The sequence below is a fragment of the Marmota marmota genome, unplaced genomic scaffold (genome assembly GCF_001458135.2).
Source record: "Marmota marmota marmota unplaced genomic scaffold, marMar, whole genome shotgun sequence".
NCBI lineage: Eukaryota > Metazoa > Chordata > Mammalia > Rodentia > Sciuridae > Marmota > Marmota marmota.
Window position 1 is genome coordinate 39,936,324 of NW_026000037.1, and position 25,474 is coordinate 39,961,797.

General features: G+C 37.1%; 1 protein-coding gene across 3 annotated transcripts; it reads right to left on the reverse strand.

Annotated features, from left to right (window-relative positions):
• Nucleotides 1-5,603: 5,603 nt before the first annotated feature.
• Nucleotides 5,604-25,457, reverse strand: Nmi (N-myc and STAT interactor). 3 transcript variants are annotated; one of them, XM_015479169.2, is made up of 9 exons: nt 25,245-25,457; nt 23,715-23,826; nt 18,518-18,607; nt 17,617-17,712; nt 14,207-14,369; nt 11,448-11,554; nt 11,180-11,366; nt 6,782-6,888; nt 5,604-5,941 (listed from the first exon to the last, which is right to left on the reverse strand). In XM_015479169.2, exons 3-9 carry the CDS (start codon nt 18,599-18,601, stop codon nt 5,759-5,761), a joined length of 927 nt encoding a protein of 308 aa, XP_015334655.1. In that variant the 5' UTR covers nt 18,602-18,607; nt 23,715-23,826; nt 25,245-25,457; the 3' UTR covers nt 5,604-5,758. The 3 variants fall into 3 exon arrangements, with proteins under 3 accessions (XP_015334655.1, XP_015334656.1, XP_048668212.1); XM_015479170.2 differs by lacking the exon at nt 23,715-23,826 and having other exon boundaries at nt 25,245-25,382; XM_048812255.1 differs by lacking the exons at nt 23,715-23,826; nt 25,245-25,457 and adding an exon at nt 22,131-22,271.
• Nucleotides 25,458-25,474: the final 17 nt, after the last annotated feature.

Here is a 25,474-nt window from a genome sequence, read left to right on the forward strand (position 1 = left end):
GGGGTCTCATGGTTTTGGTTTCCCACCAACCAGTGTGGCTTTGCCAGCATTTATCCTCACTGTGACCCTGTCAAGACAGTGGGAGAGCGGCTTGGCCAACACTTTTTCTCACTGTGACCCTGTCAAGACAGTGAGTGGGGGGATCACCTTCACCAGCTGCCTATCATTACTGGAAGCCTAAAAGTGAAAGCAAAACTTACTTCAAGAATACTCAGTGTGTTTTTGTGTGCATTCCATAGCACAATTATCTCATTCTGTAATCTTACAATCTTTTTTCTTTTATTCTAATTTTTTATAAATGATAGCAGAATACATTGCAATTCATATAACATATATAGAGCACAATTTTTCTTGTCTCTGGTCATATACAATGTATATTCACACTATTTGTGTCCTCATACATGTATTAAAGTAATGCTGACCATCTCATTCCACCAGTTTTTTCTACCCCCATGCTCCCTCCCTTTCCCTACCTCTCCTTTGCCTTATCTACAGTTTGTCTAATCCTTCCATGCCTCTGCTCCCAACCACACTATGAATCAACCTCCTTGTATCAGAGAACACATTCGTGTTGGCAAGGATGTGAGGAAGAGGTACACTCATACATTGCTAGTGGTAAAAAGGAAAAAAAATATATATAAAATATTCTTCTAGATGGGGTTTCCTTTCCCCAGTTTACAAAACTGCCATAGATACTAGTGATCCACATTCCCTTCTTTCCAACCTGAACTCCTTTTTGTTGATAGTTCCCTCAACATAACAACATAGAGTATGAACAAAGATGAAGTCTAAGTCTAAGGATTGCCCCAGGGAGATGAGCTAGAGCCACTGCCCTCAGACCCACCACATCCAGTTTCATCTCCACTCCTAGAGTCTATCGAGTCACTTCCTTCATCCTCTTTCTACTTCTTCTTTCTAATCCTTGTGAGGGATGATCATTATTAGTTGATTTCCATCTGAGCAGTGCCCAGTGAGTCCCTCCCTGGAGACTTCAGTCCCTGCTTCTTTTCAAGGCCTTCTTGCAGACTTTCAGCTGTTGGGGACTGTTGATCTATTCATTTGGACTTGGGGTTTGGGCCTCCTGCATTGGTTATGTTTTTATGCTTCCCATAGCTAGTCACTTTGTAGGTGGCATACTTCTTTGGTGACAAACTCATGAGCCAGAGGTCCAGGTCCACCCTGTATTGTTTTTGCAACTCCTCAGCCTGTCTTTTATATTGTTCCTTCATGCTCTGTGGGACATGCTGTCAGTGCCTCCCAATCTCTACCATGTGCTCCCTCAGGGGCAAATGTTGCAGCTCCCTATTAGACCATGAATCTTGATGAAATTGGTCATATCCATTCACAGGAGGCTTCTTAGGCTCTCTAGGAAATTTCACCATCTCAGAAAATCTACCAGTTTCTGCTAGAGATCTCACATTTTTTACAGTTCCTTGTAACTTCTTTCTGGCTTTGGTTTGGCACCTCTTATAGACATCAGATGTTTTTGAGACCTGAGCTAGATCAGAGTGATTGTTTTTGAAACAAGCCAGTTTTTCTTCAAATTCCTGTTTCTCCTTCTGAAAATTCTCATGTATTTCTGCTTTATTTCTTCTGGCAGCTGCTTGTATTTCTCAGTCAGTATTTTTGTCAACTCCTTGTTGTTCAGCTCAGGGTGCTCTTGGGAATACTGGGCCCAATTTTCCTTGTAGAAGTGGATGTAAGCAGTCAGGAGTTTTGGGGGGAAGTCTGGATGTGTCATATTTTTTTGCATTTTGTGGGAATTTTATCACATTCTTTCATTTCCAGAACTAATTCTTTCAATGTACATAACTTCCTCAATTTACTAGAATCTCTAACCACTTGCCTTTGCACATTTCTGCAAAGAAATGCTTAAAAGCTATTTTTTTCCCAGTCCATATTTGAAAGGGTTGTCTTGAATGTTTCATTATCATTGCTTTGGACATTATTTTCTATATTTTCCAGTAACCTCAGAATGTTTTTTTCTGACCAGCAGCCTTGGCTGTGGTATGATGCCATTTTGAGATTTCTCTGTAGGCCACTGAAAAAGTCTCAGTTGTTGAAAAAGTCTCAACAGGAACTCAAACTCCTCCAGTCTCACAACTCAGCTGATAAATTATTCCTCGAAGATTTGTAGTATGTGTGATATTGTATTTCTAAAAAGAAAGAGAAAGAGGGTTACTCTCTTTTATTAGTGGTTAATGAAAATAATCAAACCTCACTTGAATATGTTGCTTGAGTAGTTTAAACTTAACAATGTAAATAAAAGAATATTTACATCTAAAATGAATATTATGCTTGCCTTTTATATGCTGCATGTCTACCTCTCCAGCCAGGCTGCTTCCAAAATCTCGGCAGAGCCTCCTTGAAATAGAACACAATAAAACAAATGCAGTCTACTCACTCCAAAAGCTTCAGATAACACAAATGCCCTGTAGATGAAGTAAAAAGACACAATGAAGAGAACTGGCTTAAAGGGAAATGTATTCCTTTCTGTTGTGCCCTAAGTGAGGCACTTCTAAAGGCAGTCCAAATAGGTATCAGTAAAGGTGAAGCTAAGGAGTTGGAAACAATACAACATAATCCAATGAACTCCAGTGAACTCCTCAAAAATGCCTCAATCATGGTCTATGGGTGGAAGGTGGACCTGCAATCTGTGACTGGTGAACAGATGCTTCATGACCCTGGCAGTCACAAACAAAACTTTTCTAGAAAATCATACTATCTCTCCTTTCAAATGGCAAGGTTTCAGGAGAATTATAACATTTACAGCTTTATCTGGCTTTTTATTTCTTATATTGTAGACTCAATGAAAGTACAGCCTCTTCTATAGTCTCTTCAGAAATCTGTTACCTAAAAGAATTTCAACATATGGCAGATCTGGTAGCTACTATTTTCTTACAAATCTTATCTTTTGTAATGTAATACCTCATCATCAATGTGGTTAGATAAATGAAAATAAAAACCAACTTAATTATAGAACAGAGACAGTAACTGGGATAAAAGTGACAATTACCCAACAAAGTTGCAAAACAAATGCAAAAATAATTCCATACTTTGTGTTTATGGTCACAACTTATTCTGAAATGTTTGGAAAGAAAAAAACATTATTTGCCTTAAACCCCCAACTATTTTGTAAGGGTCAATTGTTAAAAATAACAATAGGACATGATATATTTTGAGTTTTTATACTCAAAAAGAGATGTATAAAATTAACATTGGAAAAGAAGTGTGTAAGAGTAATGCACCCCACAGTCATATCAAACTCACTATTCATAAGGTAATCCACCTTTGGAAATACAAAAACTCCAAGTTAAAATGGCAGCTAGTGTTTTCCAACACAGTTTGCTTTTGAATGAATGACTGGAGGGCCTGGAGTTGGGACTCAGGGGTAGAGCACTTGCATAGCATGTGGGAGGTGCTGGGTTTTATCCTCAGTAGCCCATAAAAATAAATAAAATAAAGGTATTGTGTCTAGCTACAACTAAAAACAAAACAAAAAAGTGAATGACTGGAGGTCATCAAAATTTCCATTTCTAAATCAGAATAAATACTGAATACCCTCTCATTTCTGGCACCTCATTGATTCACCAATATCATCCTTCCACAGCCATCAGTAGATTCTGGCTTGCCATTGGGCACTTTATAGACCAAAGCTATAACCTGAAGTCCCCAAAAATAGCACGTTGTACATTTTTCAGTGCTTTCTAGTGAAGCTCAGATCCCATTCCCAAATAAAGCTACATAGCATCAAGGATTTTTTTCTCCATAAATTTATAATTTGGATACACAGGGAAAGTAAAATAAAATACATTAACCTCTATATTTCAAAACAATGTGTGAATGAAAAATAATTACTGATTTTTATTAAATAGACTTCAGCATCTATTTGGGAAGCCTTCTGAAAACTGAGTTAAAAAAAAATAAGAGAGAAAGTATGAGTTCATTTACTCAGAACTCAGCACTAACCTGAAGACTCTTTGTCTTATCAGCATTTGCACAAATATTCATCCAAGCAGCTCAGGGTTTCTGTGTCTTCTGAGATCTCTGGATGACAGGAGTAACAAACCTATTGAGGCTTCCACATTCTAGCCAACTCCAAGTGCCTGTAAAGAGAACACATTTTTTTTCTTTGGGAAGCTTGTATATTACTTGTGATCCTTAAAGCCCCACCCTGATTAGATTTCTGCAGGATAGATTACTAGTTTAAGGGCAAAAGGTCAAGTGCATGCTTGATCCAATTGACTTCTTTTCTATATCCTGAATACATTACAAACACCTCTTAGTGCTGGATATTCATTCATATTCTCTCTCTCTCTCTCTCTCTTTCTCTCATATTTCTACATTGAAAATAAAATCAGTAAGGATACCAGATATAGCAAACTCTTTGGCCATATCAAATTTTTTTTTTAAAGTACTAGAGATTGAACCCAGGAACACGGTCTGCTTAACCACTGAGCCACATCCAAGCACTTTTACTTTTTTTTTTTTTTTTTTTTTTTTNAACAGCCTTCTACTTTGTCCTTGATATGCTGAGGGGTAGTAGAACAGCCTTCAAGGCATGAACTACCTGTTATGTTCTAGCCATCTGAAATTTAATTTGTTTGGCATTTAACATACTCATGCCTCCTGTCAGAAACATAAGCATGAAAATGAAAAGTCCCAATTACATAAAAAAGGGTCTCATGGTTTCGGTTTCCCACCAACCAGCGTGGCTTTGCCAGCATTCATCCTCACTGTGACCCTGTCAAGACAGTGGGAGAGCGGCTTTGCCAACACTTTTTCTCACTGTGACCCTGTCAAGACAGTGAGTGGGGGATCGCCTTCACCACAGGCAGCTTTGCATTTACTTCTCCCTGTGTTTCAAGGTTTTCCATCTCTTAGACTTATTCTTTTTAATGTCACTGTTAAAGAAAGAAAATGCTAGTCTTTAGAAGCTCTCTTTGGAGAGGAGAGGGATTGGAAGGAGTCAGGGGATAGTTGGCATGCTCAGAGAAGGAAAGTTCAAGAAAAAGACCACACTTAGCTCTGAGAACGTTGGGTCTGTGGAGTTAATTGCTATGCAAAGTGGGGCATGATCACTCCTGAAGTCCTTTGAATCTTGAGTAAAGTCTATAGAAATCACAAACCACAAAGTGTAACTATGTTCCTTCACTCTTTTTTTTTAATATTTTTTTTAGTTGCAGATGGACACAATATCTTTATTTATTTATTTTTATGTGGTGCTGAGGATCGAACCCAGGGCCTCATGCCTACAAGGCAAGCACTCTACCACTGAGCTACAACCCCAGCCCCTATTCCTTCACTCTTGAAGTTCCTTGAATTTTTGGTAAAGTCTACAGAAATCCCAAACTGCCCAATGTTACTGCATTTCCTCTGGACAATATTAAGTATCGAGTCTACATGTTGGTGGGCACAGGGCCAAAATGGAATTGGCCGACATGACTGCGGCAGAATGAGCCAACATGGGCAGGGGGACATCTGGATCACTTAAGGTCGATTTTAACAGACATGGAACTCATCCACATAACTTATGAACAAAACTGTTTTTAACACAGTGTACTTACATATTTATAAACATACAGCCAAGTTCAAAACAAAGATGAATTCAAAAACTTGGAAATATATTTTTTATTTAAAAAGAAATGGACACTAAAGAATTAAAATTTTCAATTTTTAAAGGAAAGGATATTCATTTTTGCCAAATGTTTACAGTGATATGTATTAAAAGCTATAATTTTCATATGACTCCATCAGTTTATTCTTCAAAATACGCGATGTAAGATTGATCTAGAGAACACTTGACCACATCTACTTCTCCACCTCCATTCTTCTCCCGCTGAAAGTGAATGTTAATTAAATCCTCCACAATTTCTTCTTCTATCTGAATGTTCTCTATTCCCTTCAGAAGCACCGTCCTCTTAGATATTCCTGAAAATACCTAAGAAAGAAAAAAAGATAAAAACAAAAATTGCCAAAAGTTTTGAATTCAAAACCTTTCCTCCAAAAGCTGTGCTTAGAATTTGGGATTTTATGTCAGTAGAAATAGGAAGCTGTAGGATTTTCAAAGAGAATGGTCAGAGTCAGATCTGAGTGTCAGAAAAATAACTCTGGTGGCATTACGAAGAATGGAGGAAAGGAGGGCAGTTCAAGAGACAGGTAAAAAGGTAGTCAGAGATGGACTGACATGATTTGGTGAATCTGAAATGGTGGAGGTGAGGCAAAATGAAGAGTTAAGTATGAGTTCTTGCCACCAGGTTTGTGGAGTCGGTAGATAGTGGTACCATCTTAGAAGGAACAGGAAGAGGGTCTGTGGTAAAAATAATGAGTTCAATGAAAACAGCAAAAGAATGATTTCTAATACCCAGTGATAACAGATACACAAGAGAAATGCAGCTATGTTCCACATATAAAAATAAAGATGTTTTGTTATTATGTGAGTAATTTTCATTTAAAAATAAATAAAGTAAATAAGGCACTGATTTATATTAAAATATTCTTTAAAAAGTCAGACTCATTCTGAGCCAAGAAAAAAATGAAAAAACTATTTTGAAATCCCTCACTGATAAAATTCAAATAGTAACAGACACAATTTTTTTTTTCTTTTCTGTGTGTGTCTCTCTGTAGAGGGGAGGGGGTAGGTTTGTGCAGTAAGTTCTCAAAATGAAAGAAAAGATGACTTTTTGAACTGTAAGCCCAGCTACTCAAGAGGGAAGCCTGGGCAACCTAGTGAGACTCCCATCTCAAAAAAACAAACCAACAAACAAAAAGATAACTTTACCTGATACTTTTTCACGTGTCTTTCTATGTATGGAGAAACAACAACTCTATGGCAGCTTTGATTTATGTAAAGAGGATATTCTTTCTTTTTCAATATCTTGTCAACAACTGAAAGTAAGCAAAAAGGTTTTTTTAATATCATAAACATTTTTAATCAAATTTAAAACTTCCTTCCTACAAAATAATATCACTGTGAATAGTGAATTGAGTGATTAATTTCTAAGAAATGTTACCACCCACAAGGAGACTTCACAGTACATAATTTTAAATAGTTCCTTCTGCCTTAAACTATCCCCTACAGTCCATCAATGCACAGGGGGGGCTGATTGTTCTCAGATGGACACTGAGTTACATAAAAAACTATAGTCATGTTGGGCACAGTAGCATATGCCGGTGATCCGACAGGCGGTAGAAGCCAGATCATGGCAAGTTTGAAGAGAGTCATCAACTTAGCAAGACCCTGTTTCAAAATTTTAAAAGGGCTGGGGATATAGTTAAGTAGTAAAGAACCCCTGGGTTCAATCCCTGGTACCATAAAAAAAAAAAAAAATACAATAGTCATCTGCACTCATCCTAACAAGATTGGAGGGTTTCTGTTTCTCAAGAAGAATAAATGAGCTGGGCATGATGGCACATGCCTGTAATCTCAGTGACTAGGGAGGCTGAAGCAGGAGGATGAAAAGTTTGAGGCCAGCTCAGCAATTTAGCAAGACCCTCATCAACTTAGTGAGACCCTGTCTCAAGATAAAAAATTAAAAAGTGCTGGGGATATGGCTCAGTGGTTAACCACCCCTGGTATCAAAAAAAAAAAAATAAGTACAAATGAAAACTATGATTAGAACACCATAAATATATAGTGAGTTATAAATTTATTTTACATTATACATATATATAGTAAATTATTTGGTCATCCCAGTATAGTTTATTCAGGAAACTGAAATAATGTGGAGAAGGAGGGTACTAAAGGAAGACAAATAACAAAAATTCATCAGTTTTCTCCAACACAAATGATAGAAAGGACAGTCTGATTTTTTTAGCAGCATTTTTCCCTAAAGTAGAGAAAAGTCATATATCAAAACTGGATAAGGTTTAACAGAAACAATCCTTGAGAATATTTAACCATTTTTTTTTTAATTCCTCTCATAAGTCCACCTTGGGTCAGCAATATGGTACAATGGTTAGAAGTACAGGCCTTCTTGGTGAGGATGTGAAGTTGGCACCCTGAAGCACTGCATGAAGGAACGTAAAATGGTACAGGCAGTGTGGAAAACAGTATGGCAATTCCTCCAATGTTAAATAGACTTGCTATATGATCCAGCAATTCCTCTCACAATTATATATCCAAAAAAAAATCAAAGCAGGGATTGAATAGATATTTGCCCACCAATATTCACAGAAGCATTATTCCCAACAGCCAAAAGGTAAAAGTGCTAGATACACACACACACACACACACACACACGCAGGCATAACAGAACGTTATTCAGCTTTAAGTAATGAAATTCTGACTATAATACAATACAGATAAAGCTTGAAAACACTATACTAAGTGAACTAAGTCAGGCACAAAAAGACTAACAATGTATTATGATTCCACTTATTCAGAAAAGGCATGCTCATAGAGAAGAAATTAGAATTGTGGTTACCAGGTGTCATGAGCCACCCATGGGTTGCATGTGGGTCACCACGCATGGAAGCTTAGTGGATAGAAACATCTGGTGTCTGGGAATGACCAGTGGACATTTTCTCTGGTCAATTGCCCAGAGACAGTGTGAATTTCTATCCCACTCTTCCGTGACCCACCCAGCACCTGAGATGGGTGTGACCTGCCAAGATGCCAATCAACCTGCTGAATGCAAGACATCACAAAGCAAGACTTTGTCCTTTAAACCTTATCCCTGACTTTGATGTACCCTCTTAAATAAACCACTGGAGCCATCTTTCCTTTGTCTAATGCCAGCACCCATGTGGACTAGATCTATCAGGGGCTCTGCTTTTTGTAAATATATTTCTGACTATGTGTTTTGTTCTTCACTAATTACTTGAGACTCTAAGTGTTCAGGTGTCTTACACCCTCCTGGGCAGGAAGAAGATCCCCACAATGAGACTCTGGTCATTGCCCTTATTAACTAGGAGCTAAAAGAGAATGTAAGAGGGAGATCTTGTTTAATGGGGATAGATTTTCAGTATAAGATGATGGAAATGGATAGTGGTGATAGTTTTACAACATTCTGAAGGTACTTGATGTCACTAAACTATATACTTTAAATGGTTAAAGTGGTAAATTTCATATTATGTATATTTTAATCACCATTTAAAAACAATTTTTAACAAGTTCAGGCCCTACATCAAATAGACTTGCTTCAGTTTTGACTCTGGTACTTATTAGCAATGTGGCCTGGGATTTTTTTTTGCTTACTTCTTGACACTTCGGTTTTCTTTTCTGCAAAATGGGTATAATTATATTATCCATCTCATAAATTGTCGTGAAGATTTTGTAAAAACAGAGTTCTGAATTACCTGTAATATTCACCTTCAGATACTTTTATATCCTTCAGAAGTTACTTTTTATAAGGTTCAATATTTTTATCTCCTTTCAGCCAGACATAACCCCTTGGAGGTATCCCCAGAAAGGACATGAGCTCAGATTCTCAAGCTCATATTAGCACCCACTATAAAGTATTTAATTATATTCTAATGCACAGATAAGTCTCTTGTGGATTGTTTTTAATACAAGAGAGGGACCACTAACATCAAGCAGAGAAATTGAACATAAGAACTTGGAAAATTAAAATCTGGATCCTTAACTATTGAAATTTCTACCAAGTTATGATCCATTTCTAAGACCTCTTCCATTTGTGTCTCTATTTAACCATAAAACACCCACCATTGGGCACAATGGCACTTGCCTGTAATCCTATCTATTCAGGAGGCTGAGGTAGGAAGAGCACAAGTTCAAGGCCAGCCTGGGTATGTTAGTAAAACCCTGTCTCCAAATTAAAAATAAAATGTACAGGATGTACTTCAATGATAGAGCACCCCTAGGTTCAATCCCCAGTACCCCCACCACACACACACACACACACACACAGCCCTAAATTTTGTCCAAAGGTCCAGAGGAAATGCTTCACTTTTTACTAAATTTATGCTTTCAATACAGTGTTTCAATTTTTTAAGAAGTACTTATTACATTGGTATGAAAAAAATATAATCCATGTTTTTTAATTATACAGTTGGATTTTTACTATACATATAAACCCAGGAGAAGCCCAATTATTTCACTAACAAGAACAAGAGTATTTTGAGTATTTTACATAGAGAATCACTTGAACATATTTTTAAAAAGCAACTGTAGAATCTTTTCAGTTGTAAGTATGTAAACCTTCCTAATATGATCTGATAAAAGTCCATTTTTTTTCCTTTTTCTTTCATATGTGTGCATGTGAGAGACAGAGAGAAAGAGAGAGAGAGAGATTCTGGATATTAAACCCAGGGCTCCAGACATGCTAAGCAAAGCACTCTACTATAAGCACTGAGCTACATTGAAGACCTTTTTTATTTTTTATTTTGAGACAGGGTCTCCCTAAGTTGCCCAGACTGATCTCAAACTTGCAATCCTCCTGCCTTAGCTTCCTGAGTTGCTGGGATTACGGGCATGCACCACCACATCCAGCTAGTAAAACTCCATTTTACCAGAAAAAAAGAACAAATGTCTAGCTCATCTCTCCTGGAATAGATTTCCTCTACCTACAAGACTTTTGTCAGTAATAATATGTGAGATGAAAGTCAGAGTTGGGTTTTTTGAGGGTTTGGTTTTGGTTTTGTTTCATTTTGGGGTGCTAGGGATTGAACCCAGAGGTGCTTTACGCTGAGCTACATCCCCAGCCCTTTTCATTTTGAGACAGGGTCTCACTAAGTTGCTTAAAACTTTACTAAGTTGCTGAGGCTGGCCTCAAACTTGTGATCCCTCTATCTCGCCTCCTAAGTTACTGGTTGAAGAGAGATTACACTTACACTTTAGTAAGAAAGTTACTTATCTTTTAGGCCTGTTTCCTCATCAGTAAAATAAATATATCACCTACTTCCAGAGTCGTGTGAGAATCAGAAGAGATAATACATAGAGTGTCAGTGTACAATGTACATACAGTGCCATGCATGTACATACAGGTCATGATGGTGACCTTATGGTTCAAGGATCATGGGAGTGTTATTTGTAGCAACATTAGCATTCTCAGTAGTAGTCAAAAAGTTATTTTCTAGACTCTACCCTTTTATAAGGTGAAGAAAAATCCCCAATTATCATGATAATTAGAAGTAAAGGAAGTAAAATAGGAATACTTTCAGAAATGGCAGAAAAGAGTTAAATGACAGAGTACTAAACTTCTCAGTGGGCAAGTACCTCCAGCTTCCACAAATGTGATGACGGCACTTCCGGATCGCTTATCATAGTCCACGCTTTCCACCTCTCCACCTCCAAGTCGGGACTTGCAAAAGCTCAGCTCTAGTTTGTCTCTCATCTGATCTTCAGGCAACTCATCAGGAATTTCAGTAACACTGATCTTCATTTTAGAAACTTCTACATGAACCTGGGAAACGGTTTCATGTTTGGAAATATGGATGAGAAAAGAGCCCGTGTTCAACAGAATTCCTCAAAGCTTTAAATTTACCTGGAATCTGACTCCTGTGTTGAGTGGAACTGGATTGGCTGTAACCTCCAGAATCACGTCCTCCATCTGCACACGATGCTTCCCCATTTGTAACACATTTTGTGCAACTGAAAATAATTTTGAAAGTATTAATTTCCAATTTCTCTGAAGTTTTTGTGCTTGTTTAAGAATAAATTTTCATGAATATTTTGATTTTCTTTAATAGCAAATGATATAATTTTAACATTTTTCTTGGGATTTCCAAATGCTAATGGTCTTGTCATCAAAGCAGAATATATTTATATTGCAATACATCAGCAAAAATGAGAGTTTTTCTCAAATTCCATATTCATCTTAAGGGATCAATCTCTCCTCTGATTTATCTTAAGAGACATGCCCAATGATAGTCCTCTAGAAATTCATATGTTATTCATATATTATTTCCATTAGGCACACACCCTTCTTTCCACCACTGACAGCATTACCAGAGAATTCCTCTAAAACATTAGATCTCAGTCAGAAATTCTTCCATGTTGAGTAAGTTAGGAAAACTTTTGCAGGCCAATGTCATTTTTACAATTGACTTTAACTGTATTTAACTTAATCATTTGTCACTCCCATGTTACAAGCACCATAGAAATACATAGTTGTTTTAGTCTTTGTCTTGATAAGGATAACATAATAAAAAATGAATGGCCCTGAAAACCACCAGGTCCCACCCTATAACTTCACAATGTACACGTGCTTATCAGAGTGAGAATGTTTTATTTTGTTTTGTTGGTGATTTTCATTTTTTTGTCATATTTAATGAGGCATTTCATTTCACTAAAATGCTCTTGAAATCATTCCTTTGAAAATCAGAGAACCCCACTATACCAATCACAAAGCCGTCAGGTCTAATTTTTTCACACAAATGGGAGAGGCTCAGTATTATAATTATGCCAAAAACATTAAAAATCCAAAGAGCAACTATATGCAAATTTAAAATGTATGTGAGTAGGTATTTCTTTTTTAATTGTGGGGCATGAGTTTATAACACTTCAGTTGCTGCAATTTGGAACTGCTTGTTCTAATTTATCATGAAGACAAGAGATGTTCATTCTCTGTCTCATAAACCTCACTGTGTTTATGACAACCAGATAGCACAGCTGGAGGGAGAGAGAAACAGGACTAGAAGGCAGGGCGTTGTCTTGTGGGAATTCAGACTCACTGTACCACAACATGACTTTATAAATTGGATAATTTTTTTTTTTTTTTTTTTTTTTTTTTTTTTTTTTTTTTGCTAAGGGCAACAGACGACAATTACACAAAACATCAATGAAGTAATACTCAGATGATCCTCTTTCCCATTCACGCCCCCCCCCAAGAAACTCCCAACATCTGGTGATATGACACAGTGGAGAGAGACCACTTATGTCTCAACTTCTATGACTCGAACAGCCAAAAGCCAACTCCTGATTCATTACGTTCAAATGTAGCACTGTCCCAGGAGATCAGGGGCTCAGAGCCATGTCAACAGTAGAAACAGTGATGTGGCTCTATCTGAAGAAAATCCTAATCCCAGCATTTCCAGGTAAAGGCTGTGCAGAAACCTGGCTCAGAATCCTCATTTATGTCTGCCAGTTCCATCCCGACTACCACTGTCCACTGCCAATGTGGCTCCTGGCCTCCACCTCTCGTCAGCTGCAGTGGTGGCGCCAGGGTAAACAGAAGCTCACTGGGGAAGAGAGCCTCATCTGAGCATTCACCAACCTTCTGGAAAGTCTTTCCTGTCAACATTTATTTTTAGGCTACCATGGTAGGACCGGGAGTCAGGAGATAGGGGTTATGATTAAGAATTTCTGAATATAAACATTGAATGGCCCTGAAGACCACCAGGTCCCACCCTATAACTTCACAAATACCAGAATGAAGGCCAACCTGCTCCGAGGAATGTTGGTCCTCAAGAAATTACACAGGCAAGTGATCGTGGACTGAAATCTCCAAAGCTATAAGCCAAAATAAACCTTTCCTCCTTTAAGTGGATTTCTCTCAGGTATTTGTCATAGTGATGAAAAGCTAACTAACACACATAATGTCTTATAGTCAGTTTTCTCATCTATAAAATGGGGATATTATATCTGCTTCAGAGTGTCACTACAAGGATGAGAAAAAATATTATATGGAAACATGGTAAACAATAACCAAATATCTAAGAAATAAATATATAACATATAAATACATAATTCTCTCACTTTTTCTAGTCAGTATTGTACAGTGTTCCATTCTAAAGCCCACATCATTCACGTAGATGAGGACCTTCTAAATAACTGTGCCAATAATACACTATCTCAAAATCTGGAAAGACCTGTCAAAATTCCAGTGCTCTCCAAAGATAACATGGTTATATATATTTTTTTTAAGATTAATCATACCTTAAAGGGGAATGCAGGGAAGGGAGGGGGAATGGGAATCGGAAAGATGGTAGAATGAATCGGACATAACTTTCCTATGTTTATATATGGATACATGACCAGTGAAACTCCACATCATGTACAACCACAACAATAAGATCATAATTAGAATAAGTTATACTCCATGTATATTAATATATCAAAATATACTCTACTATCATCTATATCTAAAAAGAACATATAAATTTTTTTTAAAAAAAAAGAAAAAGAAACTACATCCAAAAAGGCAGAATAGAGTTAGATATCAGAAAAAAAATGGTTTTACTTTTAATTATTAAAGATTTTTATTTTTATTTTTCTTCAAAAAAAAAAGGAGAGTAGTCATACCTTCTTCTTTTTCAAAGGTGATAAGTGCTTGTCCTTTTTGTAGCTCATAAGGCACTTGTGATTTCACTTCAAATGAATAGGAAATGTTTGAAAACTGGCGAACATCCTCAGGAGTCTCTAGTGATGTGAATTTTATCTTTGTCTCTGGAATATCCTCTTTAATCTAATTCAAATAGAAATGTTTGCTTAAAATCAAGATAATAAATAACTTTAGTCCCACCAATGACAATAGATTTGGTCAGCCAATAATTCATTCTCCACTGATTTTAGAACCTCATAGAATATTGACTGTAGACTTATTTAACATCTTTAGTAATTGCTTTTTCCCCTGCAAGTACTCAGTAATGTAATCAAATACTGATCCTTTAATATCATTTCACAAATGAAATTATAAATACATAATCCTCTCACTTTTTCTAGTCAATGTTTAAACTAGTCAGTATGTGTTCCACTCTAAAGACCACATCATTCATGTAGACAAGGACCTTCTAAATAACTGTGCCAATAATGCACTATCTCACAAGGAAATCATTAGATAACATGTTTAATTTCACTGCAAAGAAGTGTGAAATACAGGACTGGGTGTACTGTGGTTATGTTTATGACAAACCCAGAGAGTTTCAACTAAAATGAAAGACTACTGAATCATATGATATGAAATTTATCACATTTAAATTCCATATTTCCCCACACCTACCTATCAACTTTTAAACATTACCACAACATAAACTTATAAAAAAGTTAAGGGATACTAACAACAAGAATTAAAGGAACTGGGGATGTAGCTCAGTGCTTGCCTAGTATACATAAGGCCCTGGGTTCAATTCCCAGCATTACAAAGGAAAACAACAACAACAAAAAAAAAGAAGAAGAAGAAGAATTGCAACCTGAAGGATAAAGTTAGGTGGTTATGATTAACTATTTAAAATGATTGGGATTTGCCTAGTGTACACAAGGCACTGGGTTTGATTCCCAGCACAGTAATAATTAATTAATTAAACAAGGGCTGGTGCGGCTCAATAGTAGAGCTCTTGCCTATCATGCTCAAGGATCTGGGTTGGATCCTCACATCATAAAAATATAAAACAAAATCACTGGGATTGACAGACATACACAACACACATAAATGCACAAATGAGTTTACATTCCTATTTTTCATGGTTATTTTGCATAAAAGGTGTATCACTAAAGATTAGACACATTCACTGAGTCATTTGTCTCAAAATAAAAAGGTCTGAGAGTGTAGTTCAGTGGTAAAGTGCCCCCCAAATTCAATCTCCAGGACCAAAAATAAATCTGATTACCATAGGCTAACCAAAACAATCTGCATATCTGTATTCAGGGTACAGGGCTCATGCCTATAATCCCATCTACTCCAAAGGCTGAGGCAGGAGAATCAATCACAAATTCAAGGCCAGCCTGGGAAACTTAGTGAGACCCTGTCTCAAAAATAAAATAAATAGGGCTGTGGGGAGAAGGGTGACCTGGGGATATGGCTCAGTGTTATAGTCCCTGCCTAGCATGGGCAAAGTCCTGGGTACAATCCCCATCAACACACACACACACACACACACACACACACATACACATTTACAATATGGGGGCGAGGTTGGGGTTCTCAGTATACCCTGAGAAGGCAAGAGCTTTCCAGGGTGACTGAGAAAGCCCAGTACTAGTCCTGGCTAGTCTCTATTGTGACAGAGAACATCTCACTTAGGCTCTGTTGATCTCAACTTAGGTCCCTGCAAAGTGGGTCTACTGGACTGGCTGGTTTCTAAAGGTCTTTGATCTGGCCCCAGTCTGAGAAGTAACCAGAATCCTAACCATCTTCTGCTGAAATTCACCCATCTCATGAGCAGGGGCAACTTTACTTCCAGGTACTCAAATCCCTATCTTGTGTTTCAACAACAAAGTGATGATATTTTAATTTTCTAACCATCTGGGCTGTTAAGAAGAAACAAGGAATGAAAGGTACATCTAATTCAAATACAGGAAAATTTAGGAAAGAATTTAAATGGTGAGGATTAATATAAGTCCAACTTTTTAAACTAAAATTCACCCAAATTACTAGCACCTTGGATGAGGAAGATGATAAATGGATTGAGTGAGAAGACCAAGGATTTGATCCAAAAGTGATTGGTAATAACTATCACTTTATTTGACTTTGTAAATTTTGTTCATTTTTTTTGGGGGGGGGAGGTTGTAAGTATTATTAAAGTGTATATAAGTAACAGAAAAGTTCATATATCCTCCGGGTACCATGGCATACACCTATCATCTCAATTGGGAGGCTGAGGCAGGAGGATCAAAAGTTCAAACTTAGTTGGACAGCTCAGTGAGAACTTGCCTCAAAATAAAAAGGGCCAGGGATATAGCTCAGTGATAAAGTACCCCTGAGTTCAGTCCCCACTACCCAAAAAGAAACGTGTATGAATCCTAAGTATATATCAGGATAAAAATCACACAAAGCTGACACGCTGTGTGACTGGTACCCAGAACATGACAACACCCCAGAAACCTTCCTGGGTTTCCACAGGGGTCTTACCCACCTCTGAAGGCAACTACTGGCCTAATTCTGAACATCTTGCTTTGGCACTTTATTTAAATGGAAACAAATGGTATACCCTTGTTATGGTTTGGATATGTGGTGTCCCCCCAAAAGCTCCTGTGTTAATGCAAGAATGATTGGATTGTGAGAGCTGTCACCAAACAGCCCATCCTAGTTTGAATGGACTGACTGGGTGGTAACCATATGGCAGGTGGGGCATGGCTGCAGGAGGTGGATCACTGGGGGTATGCTCTGGAAGGGTGCATCTTCCTGAGGCCCCTTGCCCTCTCTCATCTTCCTGGCTGCTACGAGGTAAGCAGCTTTCCTCCACCATGCCCTCTGCCCTGACATTCTGCCTCACCTCAGGCCCAAAGCCATAGAGTTGGCCCACTATGTTCTAAATCTCTGAAACTAGGAGCCCAAATAAATTTTCCCTCCTCTAAATTGTTCTTGTTGGGTATTTTGGTGACAAGAATTAAAAGCTTATTAACAATAGCTGGGGATATAGTTCAGTTGATAGAGCAGTTGCCTCGCATGCACAAGGCCCTGGGTTCAACCCCACCATCACAAAACAAAACAAAACAAAAAAAGTTGATTAACAACCTTCCACTGTCTTTTTTGATCAACACCATGTTTATGAGATTCATCCATCTTATTTTATGTAGATGTGGTCTGGTCATTCTCAATGTTGTGCAATAGTCAATTGTGTGTGAATATACCCTAATTTATTAATTTATCCTATTTTGGAAGAACATTTAGGTTGTTTTGGTGCTCTGAATGTTTTTAAAATGAACTTCATGTAATTACATCACTTTTTCTTAAAGTACATGTCCATAAAAATGTGAAACACAAAATAGAGTACCTGGAAGACTCCGGCGGCCTCTTGTAACTCGGCTTCAAGCTTTTGAATCTCCTCCTTTAAATGGATATTTTCCTTTATAATTTCATCAATTAATCCCTAAAAAATATCAAATGGTACCCGCAAAGTTTAATAGAGCTCATTAGTTTAAAACTCATAAAGTTTAAAATGAGCTCATTTTTCTAAATTAATTAAAAATGCTAAATTTCCCCACCTGAGCAAGACAAAGAAAGGTAATAGATACTCTCAGAATTAATTGTTCTCACATGAATAATATCTTCGTTGAATATTTTACCTGATCACCAGTGATTCTGCTAACATTTTCAATTTTTCTATCTCTATAATATGAATAAGGAAACTGCTTTTCACCCAGAACCAAAGTCAAAGACATTTTTATAATTGAGGCAGGGATTGAGACTAGTTCACTTCCTTGCTATTTGTGACTACTAAATGACTTTTAAATTACACCAAAACTGTCAACTTGTTAATCTGTGGCAATATTAAAAAAAAAAAAATATTAGCTGTGATTCCCATAGTCTACAGCTATCTTAAAAGGTCAAACACATGGCCTTTGGGTAACAGGCTTAAACTACCTGGGCCTCTGCTCCCTCTTTGGTTAGATCAGATAATTGCTAATTAATCTTTGAATTTCCAGGTGCAAGTCCAAGAATGAGGGAATGCATGAGAAAGCAGCTACATTCTGTTGTAAACTCTGTAAACAAAAGATTAGAAATACAAACCTTCCTACAAGGCTTAAATAACACAACAAAACTTAAAAAAAAAAATTCCAAAAATGTTGGATCCTAATAGCTTCCAAAATGCAAGGTAATGTTGGACAAAGACATATAAAAGTGCTTTACTAAAAATTAAATTTTTATTAATATCTAGTCATTTTCCTTTTTACCTCATTTTGGTCGTCTTTCATCAATTCTTCATTTGTCTGATGTTCCTTAAGAACTTGTTTGTTGTTGTCTTTATCAGCTTCCATGATTTTCTAATTATCAAAGATTTAAAAAAAAAAAACTTTCAGGGCTGGGAATGTAGCTCAGTGGTAGAATGCTTGCCTACCATGCGCCAAGCCCTGGGTTCAATCTCTAGCACCACAAAAATGAAGGAAGAAAAAGAGAAGGGATGGGGGAGGAGAAGGAGGAGGAGAAGAAATTTAATTTAAAATACTTTTTAAATAGTACATACACATACAAGGTGAAGAAGAAAGAAATAACAACTTTTATAGAGTCTATATTTCAAATAATTTTCACACCTATAAGTACATAAAAATTTCTTAAAATCATTTGCTTTCAAGGATATATATAAAATAATGTGTATTAACATTCTTTACAGTTCACATTCCAATTACAATATTATGCTCCATTTTAAAAGACTACTATTTTGATCTTCCAACCTTTCTAAAGGTTTTGATTTAAACATTTAATTCTCTCTACTGTATTTCCCAAAAGTAAACCAAGTATAAAGGCCCCCAATGCATTCTTTCTCTACATAGGTGATCTCACTTGGAGTTTTAATGAACTCTCCCTAGGGTCAATTAATTTACATGTGTTTTTAAAACCTCTAACTGAAAAATTAACATTCTTTTCAAGTATAAATATAGGCAATTATGGTAGTGTTCATACCAACTGTAACAAAGTCACTAGTAGAAAGGACAGATAGTTTCATAGAATATTATAATTGTTGCAAATATACTGAAATATTGTTTTTAACACAGCTTCTGATAGGTCTTGTGAAATACTGTAATATATTAATACATATTAGTATCAAAAGTTTGTTTAAATATTCTGATAACCATATTTCAATATAATTGGTTTTCTTAATTAAGAATGTGAAAAGAGAACCTAGAGAATGGGAGAAAATCTTTGCTAGTTATGCTTCTGACAGGATTAATATAGAGAATAGATATAAAAAATTTTTTTAAACTTATCATAAAAACAAGTACCCTAATTAATAAATGGGCTAATAAGCTAAACAGATATTTCTTAAAAGAAGAAATACAATGAACAACAAATACATGACAAACTGCTCAACATCAGTAACAATTAGGGAAATGCAAATCAAAACTACACTGAGATTTCATCTCACCCCAGTTAAAACGGCAGCCATCAAGAATACAAACAATAACTAGTCACAGTAGCAAACATCTATAATCCCAGCAACTTGGGAGGCTAAGGAAGGTGGATCACAAGTTCAAAGCCAGCCTCAGCAATGTAGCAAGGCCCTGTTTCAAAATAAAAAGGGCTGGGGATGTGACTCAGTGGTTAAGCACCCCTGGGTTCAATACTGGTACCAAAAACAATCAAACAAACAAAAAGAGAATACAAACAATAATAAATGCTGAAGAGTTTGTGGAGAAAAAGGAACAGTTTTATACTGTTGGTGGTATTATAAATTTATACAACCCTGAAAATCAATGAGTATGGAGATTCCTCAAAAGACTAAAAGGAACTACCATATGACCCAGCTACACTACTTCTCAGTATTTATCCTAAAGTGTTAAATTCAGTCTACTATAGCGATACATGCATACCCATGTTTATGCAGCAAAATTCACAATGGTCAAACAATGAAACCAGCTTAGGTGACCATCAATGGATGAACAGAGAAAGAAATGTGGTATATATACACAATGGCGTTTTACTCAGCTATAAAGAAGAATAAAATTATGTCATTTTCAGGAAAATGGATGGAACTTGAGAACATTATATTAAGCCAAATAGGCCAAACTCAGAAGGTCAAGGGTAGTATATTTTCTCTTACATGTGGAAGCTAGAGAGTAAAAAGGAAAAGAGGGGTAGGGATGGGGAGATCGCATGAAAATCAAAGGGAGATCATTAGAGCAGAAGAAAGGTACCAGGGGAGAAAAGGAGGTAATGATATTGGCCAAATTATATTGTAACTTAGTGCACATGTACAAACATGTAACAATGAATCCCACTGTTATGTACAATTATAATAAACCAATAAAAATGGAAAAGAAAAAAATTGGTTTCCTTTGTTAGTCTATGTATTTTTATACACTTAAAAAACTTCATTTTTGATTAGGAAAGGCCTATAGGCATCAGGTGTAGTGGCACATGCCTGGAATTCATGATACTGGGAGGCCAAGGCAGGAAAATCACAAGTTCAAGGCCAGCAACTTGATGATACCCTGTCTCAAATAAAAAACATTCAAAAGAGCTAGAGGGATAGCTCAGTGATAAAAGCTCCCCTAGGTTCAACCCCTAGTATCAGAAAAAAAAAAGGGGGGTGGGGGGAGGCCCATAAGTTTTGCCACTCTAGCAAAGGATTAAATGGTATAAAAAAAGGGTCAAGAAAACCAGTCTGTACTGGTACTGTACTAAGATGAAAACTTGCTAGATTGTTTGATACAAAAAAACATCATGACTGTCTTTCTGTCTTTAGATGAACCTTAATAGCCAGTCTGCTGTATCATTTTCCAAGACTGTAAGTAGTTAAATTCCCAGTATTTTCAAAAAGAAAAAATTATTGCTTTTTAAAAATAAAAGACAGCAGGGCACTGTGGCACATGTCTGTAATCCCAGCAACTAGAGAGGCTAAGGCAAGATAATTCCAAGTTCAAGGCCATCCTTGACAATTTAGCAAGACCCTGATTCAAAATAAAAAATAAAAAGATCTGGGGATATAGGTCATTGATAGAGCACCCCAGATATATATATATAGATAGATATATAATCCTCAGATATATATATATAGATATATAGATAGATAGATAGATATATAAAGATATAGATATAGGTATACATTTATTTATATTTATATTTTAAGACTGTGTGTGTGTGTGTGTTTTGCACTGGGTAAACTTGCCTTAGTTTACCCAGTGCAAATACAGGAATATAAGAAAAATAGAGGGTCACATAGCACTCAGATCTTGGTTTCTAATACTATCTCCAATAAAATGAACCAAGGCTCCTTAAATCAGTGGTTGATTTTAGTCCTAGGACAGGAAATATATAAGATAAGCCTGGAATATCTTTTGTCACTCTGTGATCGCAGTTTACCCCATTACACGTTACATGACTTTGATTAATCCCACTATTTACTTTGATTATCTCATTATGGTGACATCTGCCAGGCACCCAGACTTTGATTTCTAATGCTGTTCTCCACTCAGAGGAGCCAAGGCTCTTTGGAGAAATGACTGCTCCAGGGATTGGAACAGAAAAACTACAAAATGTGCCTGGGACATCTTGTGATGCCAAAAAGCAAGGAAATGCTTAAAGAATGATGAGGACATGTCAAAAGGACACAGGATTCAGCTTTAGTTGGTTTTCACTGACCAAATCTGGGAATAAATTAGGGATTAAGACAAATAATGGTAGTCATGATTAAAGCCACTGAGTAGAAAACAAAACTATGAGATGAAACCTAAGTAAATAAATTTAAAAATTGAAATTTTGGTGAAGACAGAAATATTTAGTTAGTTTCAAAATACTTCCCCACAAAATACGTACTACTTTCAAAGGGGAAAAAAACAAGTAACTCACAGCAGAAAAGCCTGGCAGAAGCCACCATACCGAGATAATTTAAATAATGTGATAAATCAATATCATGTAACATGAAATAGATGCCCTGAAGTCACAGTGTGATTTTGATGATATTCCTGCCAAAGATGCCATCTCCTGAATCTAAAACAAAACAAAAAAAAATTCAAGTTTAGGCACATTCTACATTACAACTGGCCTGTTCTCTTAAATAAAAGTGTCAAGTTCATGAAAATCAAGGAAAAACAGAGAAATTTCCAGACTAAAGGAAACCAAAGAATATCACAACTAAATATGCAGTCCATGATTCTGATATTGAGACAACTGGGATATCTGAATTTAATATGATGATTAGATGGTAGAAATATCACTATTAATTTCATGATTGTGATGACTATATTGTGGTTATATAAAAGCACATTTTTTTGGTAGGAAATCTATGCCCAAGTATGTCACAGTGATAAATCATCAAGTTGGAAATTTGTTTGCAAATAATTCAGGGCAAACAAAAATTGTTCTACTGTACTTCAAATTTTTCTGCAAGTTTGAGATGGTCTAAGATGAAAAATATATACATTTTTTTAAAACTACAGACACACACACAAATATATATATATTACATATCACTGTTATATAAACAATTGCAGAATCTTCCTAATGGTGTTCACCCAAAGTCTAACACAATCTGACCCCAACTTACTTACCATATTTAAACAACTCCTCAACCACATTTGAGGGTTCCTTGAAGGAGGATCCCTCCTCTGTCTCCGGTACCGCACTATATCACCTCCTTCCACCCCTCCCAACCTTAATTAAGTTCAACCCCAAGAAATTCTGCTGTTCAAGGACCATTCCAAATCTCCCCAAAGTTCTTAAAGACTTGTCTGATTCCTCCAAAATATTACATCCCCTCCCCCACTTCATTTTTTGGTTAGGAGTACTTGAATTTATTTTTGTATCTGTGTCATTTTCCGTGACTGAAGACAGGAATCATGTTCACTTCCTCTTGCAATCCATGCAAAGCACAACTTTACACAATGAAAATATTCAATTTATGGAAGTGTATGGTATCTTGACTTGCATATTTGTTCTGCACAGACCTCGTATACATGTGAAGTCCTCTTATTATATTTCCAAAAGACAGAAACTTCACTGTTATTAAATTGCTTTCTTAAATTATTATTGTTGGTGGTGCATGCCTGTAATCCCAGCAATTTTGGAGGCTGAAGCAGGAGGTTCACAAATTCAAAGCCAGCCTCAGCAATTTAGACCCTGTCTCAAATTTTAAAAACAAAATAAAACTAAAAGGACAGGGAATATTGATTGTTCAGTGGTAACGTGCTCCTGGGTCCAATCCCCAGTAAAGTGTCCCCCCCTAAAAAAAATCATTTTTACAATGTACTAAAGGTTCTCAATGTAAATGGTCCCCCCAACTCCTTAGGCATGTTCACCACCTGAATAATATCCCTCTTTGAAGTGAGTCAGATGTGTGGTAATACTTTCCTTTTGTGCAATCATGTGGGGGGCAGAATAATGACCCTTTCAATATCCACATCTTAATCCCAAAATGTAAAAATGTTAGATTACATTGCAAAGGAGACTTAAGGCTGCAGATTAAATTCAGGTTGCCAATCAGCTGTCTTTCAAATATGGAAGTCTTCCGGAATTATCTCTGGGAACCAGTGTGATCCAGAGGGTCCTTAAAAGTAAAAGAGGAAGACAGAAGAGTCAGTGAGATGTGAGGACTGAAGAATGGCCAGAGATGCAAAAGTTGCTGGCTTTGAAGATGGAGAAAGAGCAACTGAGTCAAGTGAGGTGGGCAGATTCTAGAACTCAGAAAGGGAATTGGTCCCAAGAGCCTCCAGAAAAGGAAAGCAGCCCTGCCAACACTTTGGCTTTAGCCCAGTGAGACCTGCACAGGACTTCTAACCTACAGAATTCTAAAATTAAAAGGAGGGAGGGGGATAAACCACTAAATCCATGTAATTCATTATGGTGGTGAAATAAAAACCAATACAAACCACCATCATCTCGTTTCCCTAAAATATCATATCACTGTGTTGCATAGTGTTTTCGAATGGAATCTTTGCATATTCAGGCCCAGCAGCAAGAAGAAATACAATATATGCATGTTGTATATACTTGGAACATAGTGTCAAAGGACAAAAGTACAACAGTTTAAAGCTCTTACTTGGCTTTATTTTACTATTGGAGGATCTCACACTTTATTTCATAAATAGATTTAAATGTTCCCATGAGCTGAGTAGAAGTTGGTTTTGCAGAGAAAGTTTTAAAAAGCAGAAGGGGGGGAGGTTTGTACAAAAAGTAGATTGGTCATTGCAATGTTACTTTCTTTGTAAGGCTGGGACAGACAGGAAATCAGAATAGAAAAATAACTGCTTGGTTACCAACAGGCTATTTCAGGTTACTTCTTTTTTTTTTTTTTTTTTTTTTTTTGTATGAATTAAATCAGAGGGAAGTCATTATCATGCTAATTGAAACTAGCCTGCTTAGGAAACTTGGCTGTTATCTTTCTCAGAAGGGCAGTTACAACTTAGTTTTACTTCAGTGACATGGAACTTTAGCATGGGTTACTCCATATTGATTTTTTAGTCTGGTCTCTTGGGGCCCAGTGCATGAGCTTAATCCAAATAATGGCCCCCTATAGTTTTGATTTTACAATAGTATTCTCCTTTGGATGCCTCTTACAAGAAAACCTTGCCAGTTCTGAAAAGTGAGACATGGGTGCAGAACTCTACGTCTGCCAAGAAGAATAGAAATCCGTTTTCCTAAGAACTCTTCCTGGAGACCCTCCAAGAAAACAGTAGGGAGACATAAATCATTTTAAGTTTCAATTTCCCGAATGAAACAAAGCAAACAGACGACGGGTCTGAGGGCCCGACGGCGCAGAGAAGGCTAAATGGCCCCCGAGGCAGGTGCGCCGCAGGGGTTTACGTGTCCCCAAACACCCAAAGTGCGGAAAGCGCTCTTGAGCGCGGGGATCCCAACCCTGGCTCTCCCCAATTCCCGCGCGTCGCTGCAGTGGAACCCGCCTCCCTTCCCACCGGGGCTGCTCATAGCAGGGATTAGGAGCAAGGGACTGGGCGCCCCACTCACCAGCGTCCACCAGCCAAGCGCAGCGCCCCCGGGCTCCAGCGCGCGTGACCTTCCGGAAACCGCCCTTGCCCAACGCGGCTGGACGGCGACGTACTGGGTGCTGGAGCTGGTGCAGTCTCCTGCAGAAGCGCCCAGAAACAGCTTAGGTGCCCTCGAGTAGGTGCCACTCACTCAAACCGCTTGGTTCCTTCAAAAAAAAAAGAAAGAAAGAAAAGAAAAGGGGGGAAGAC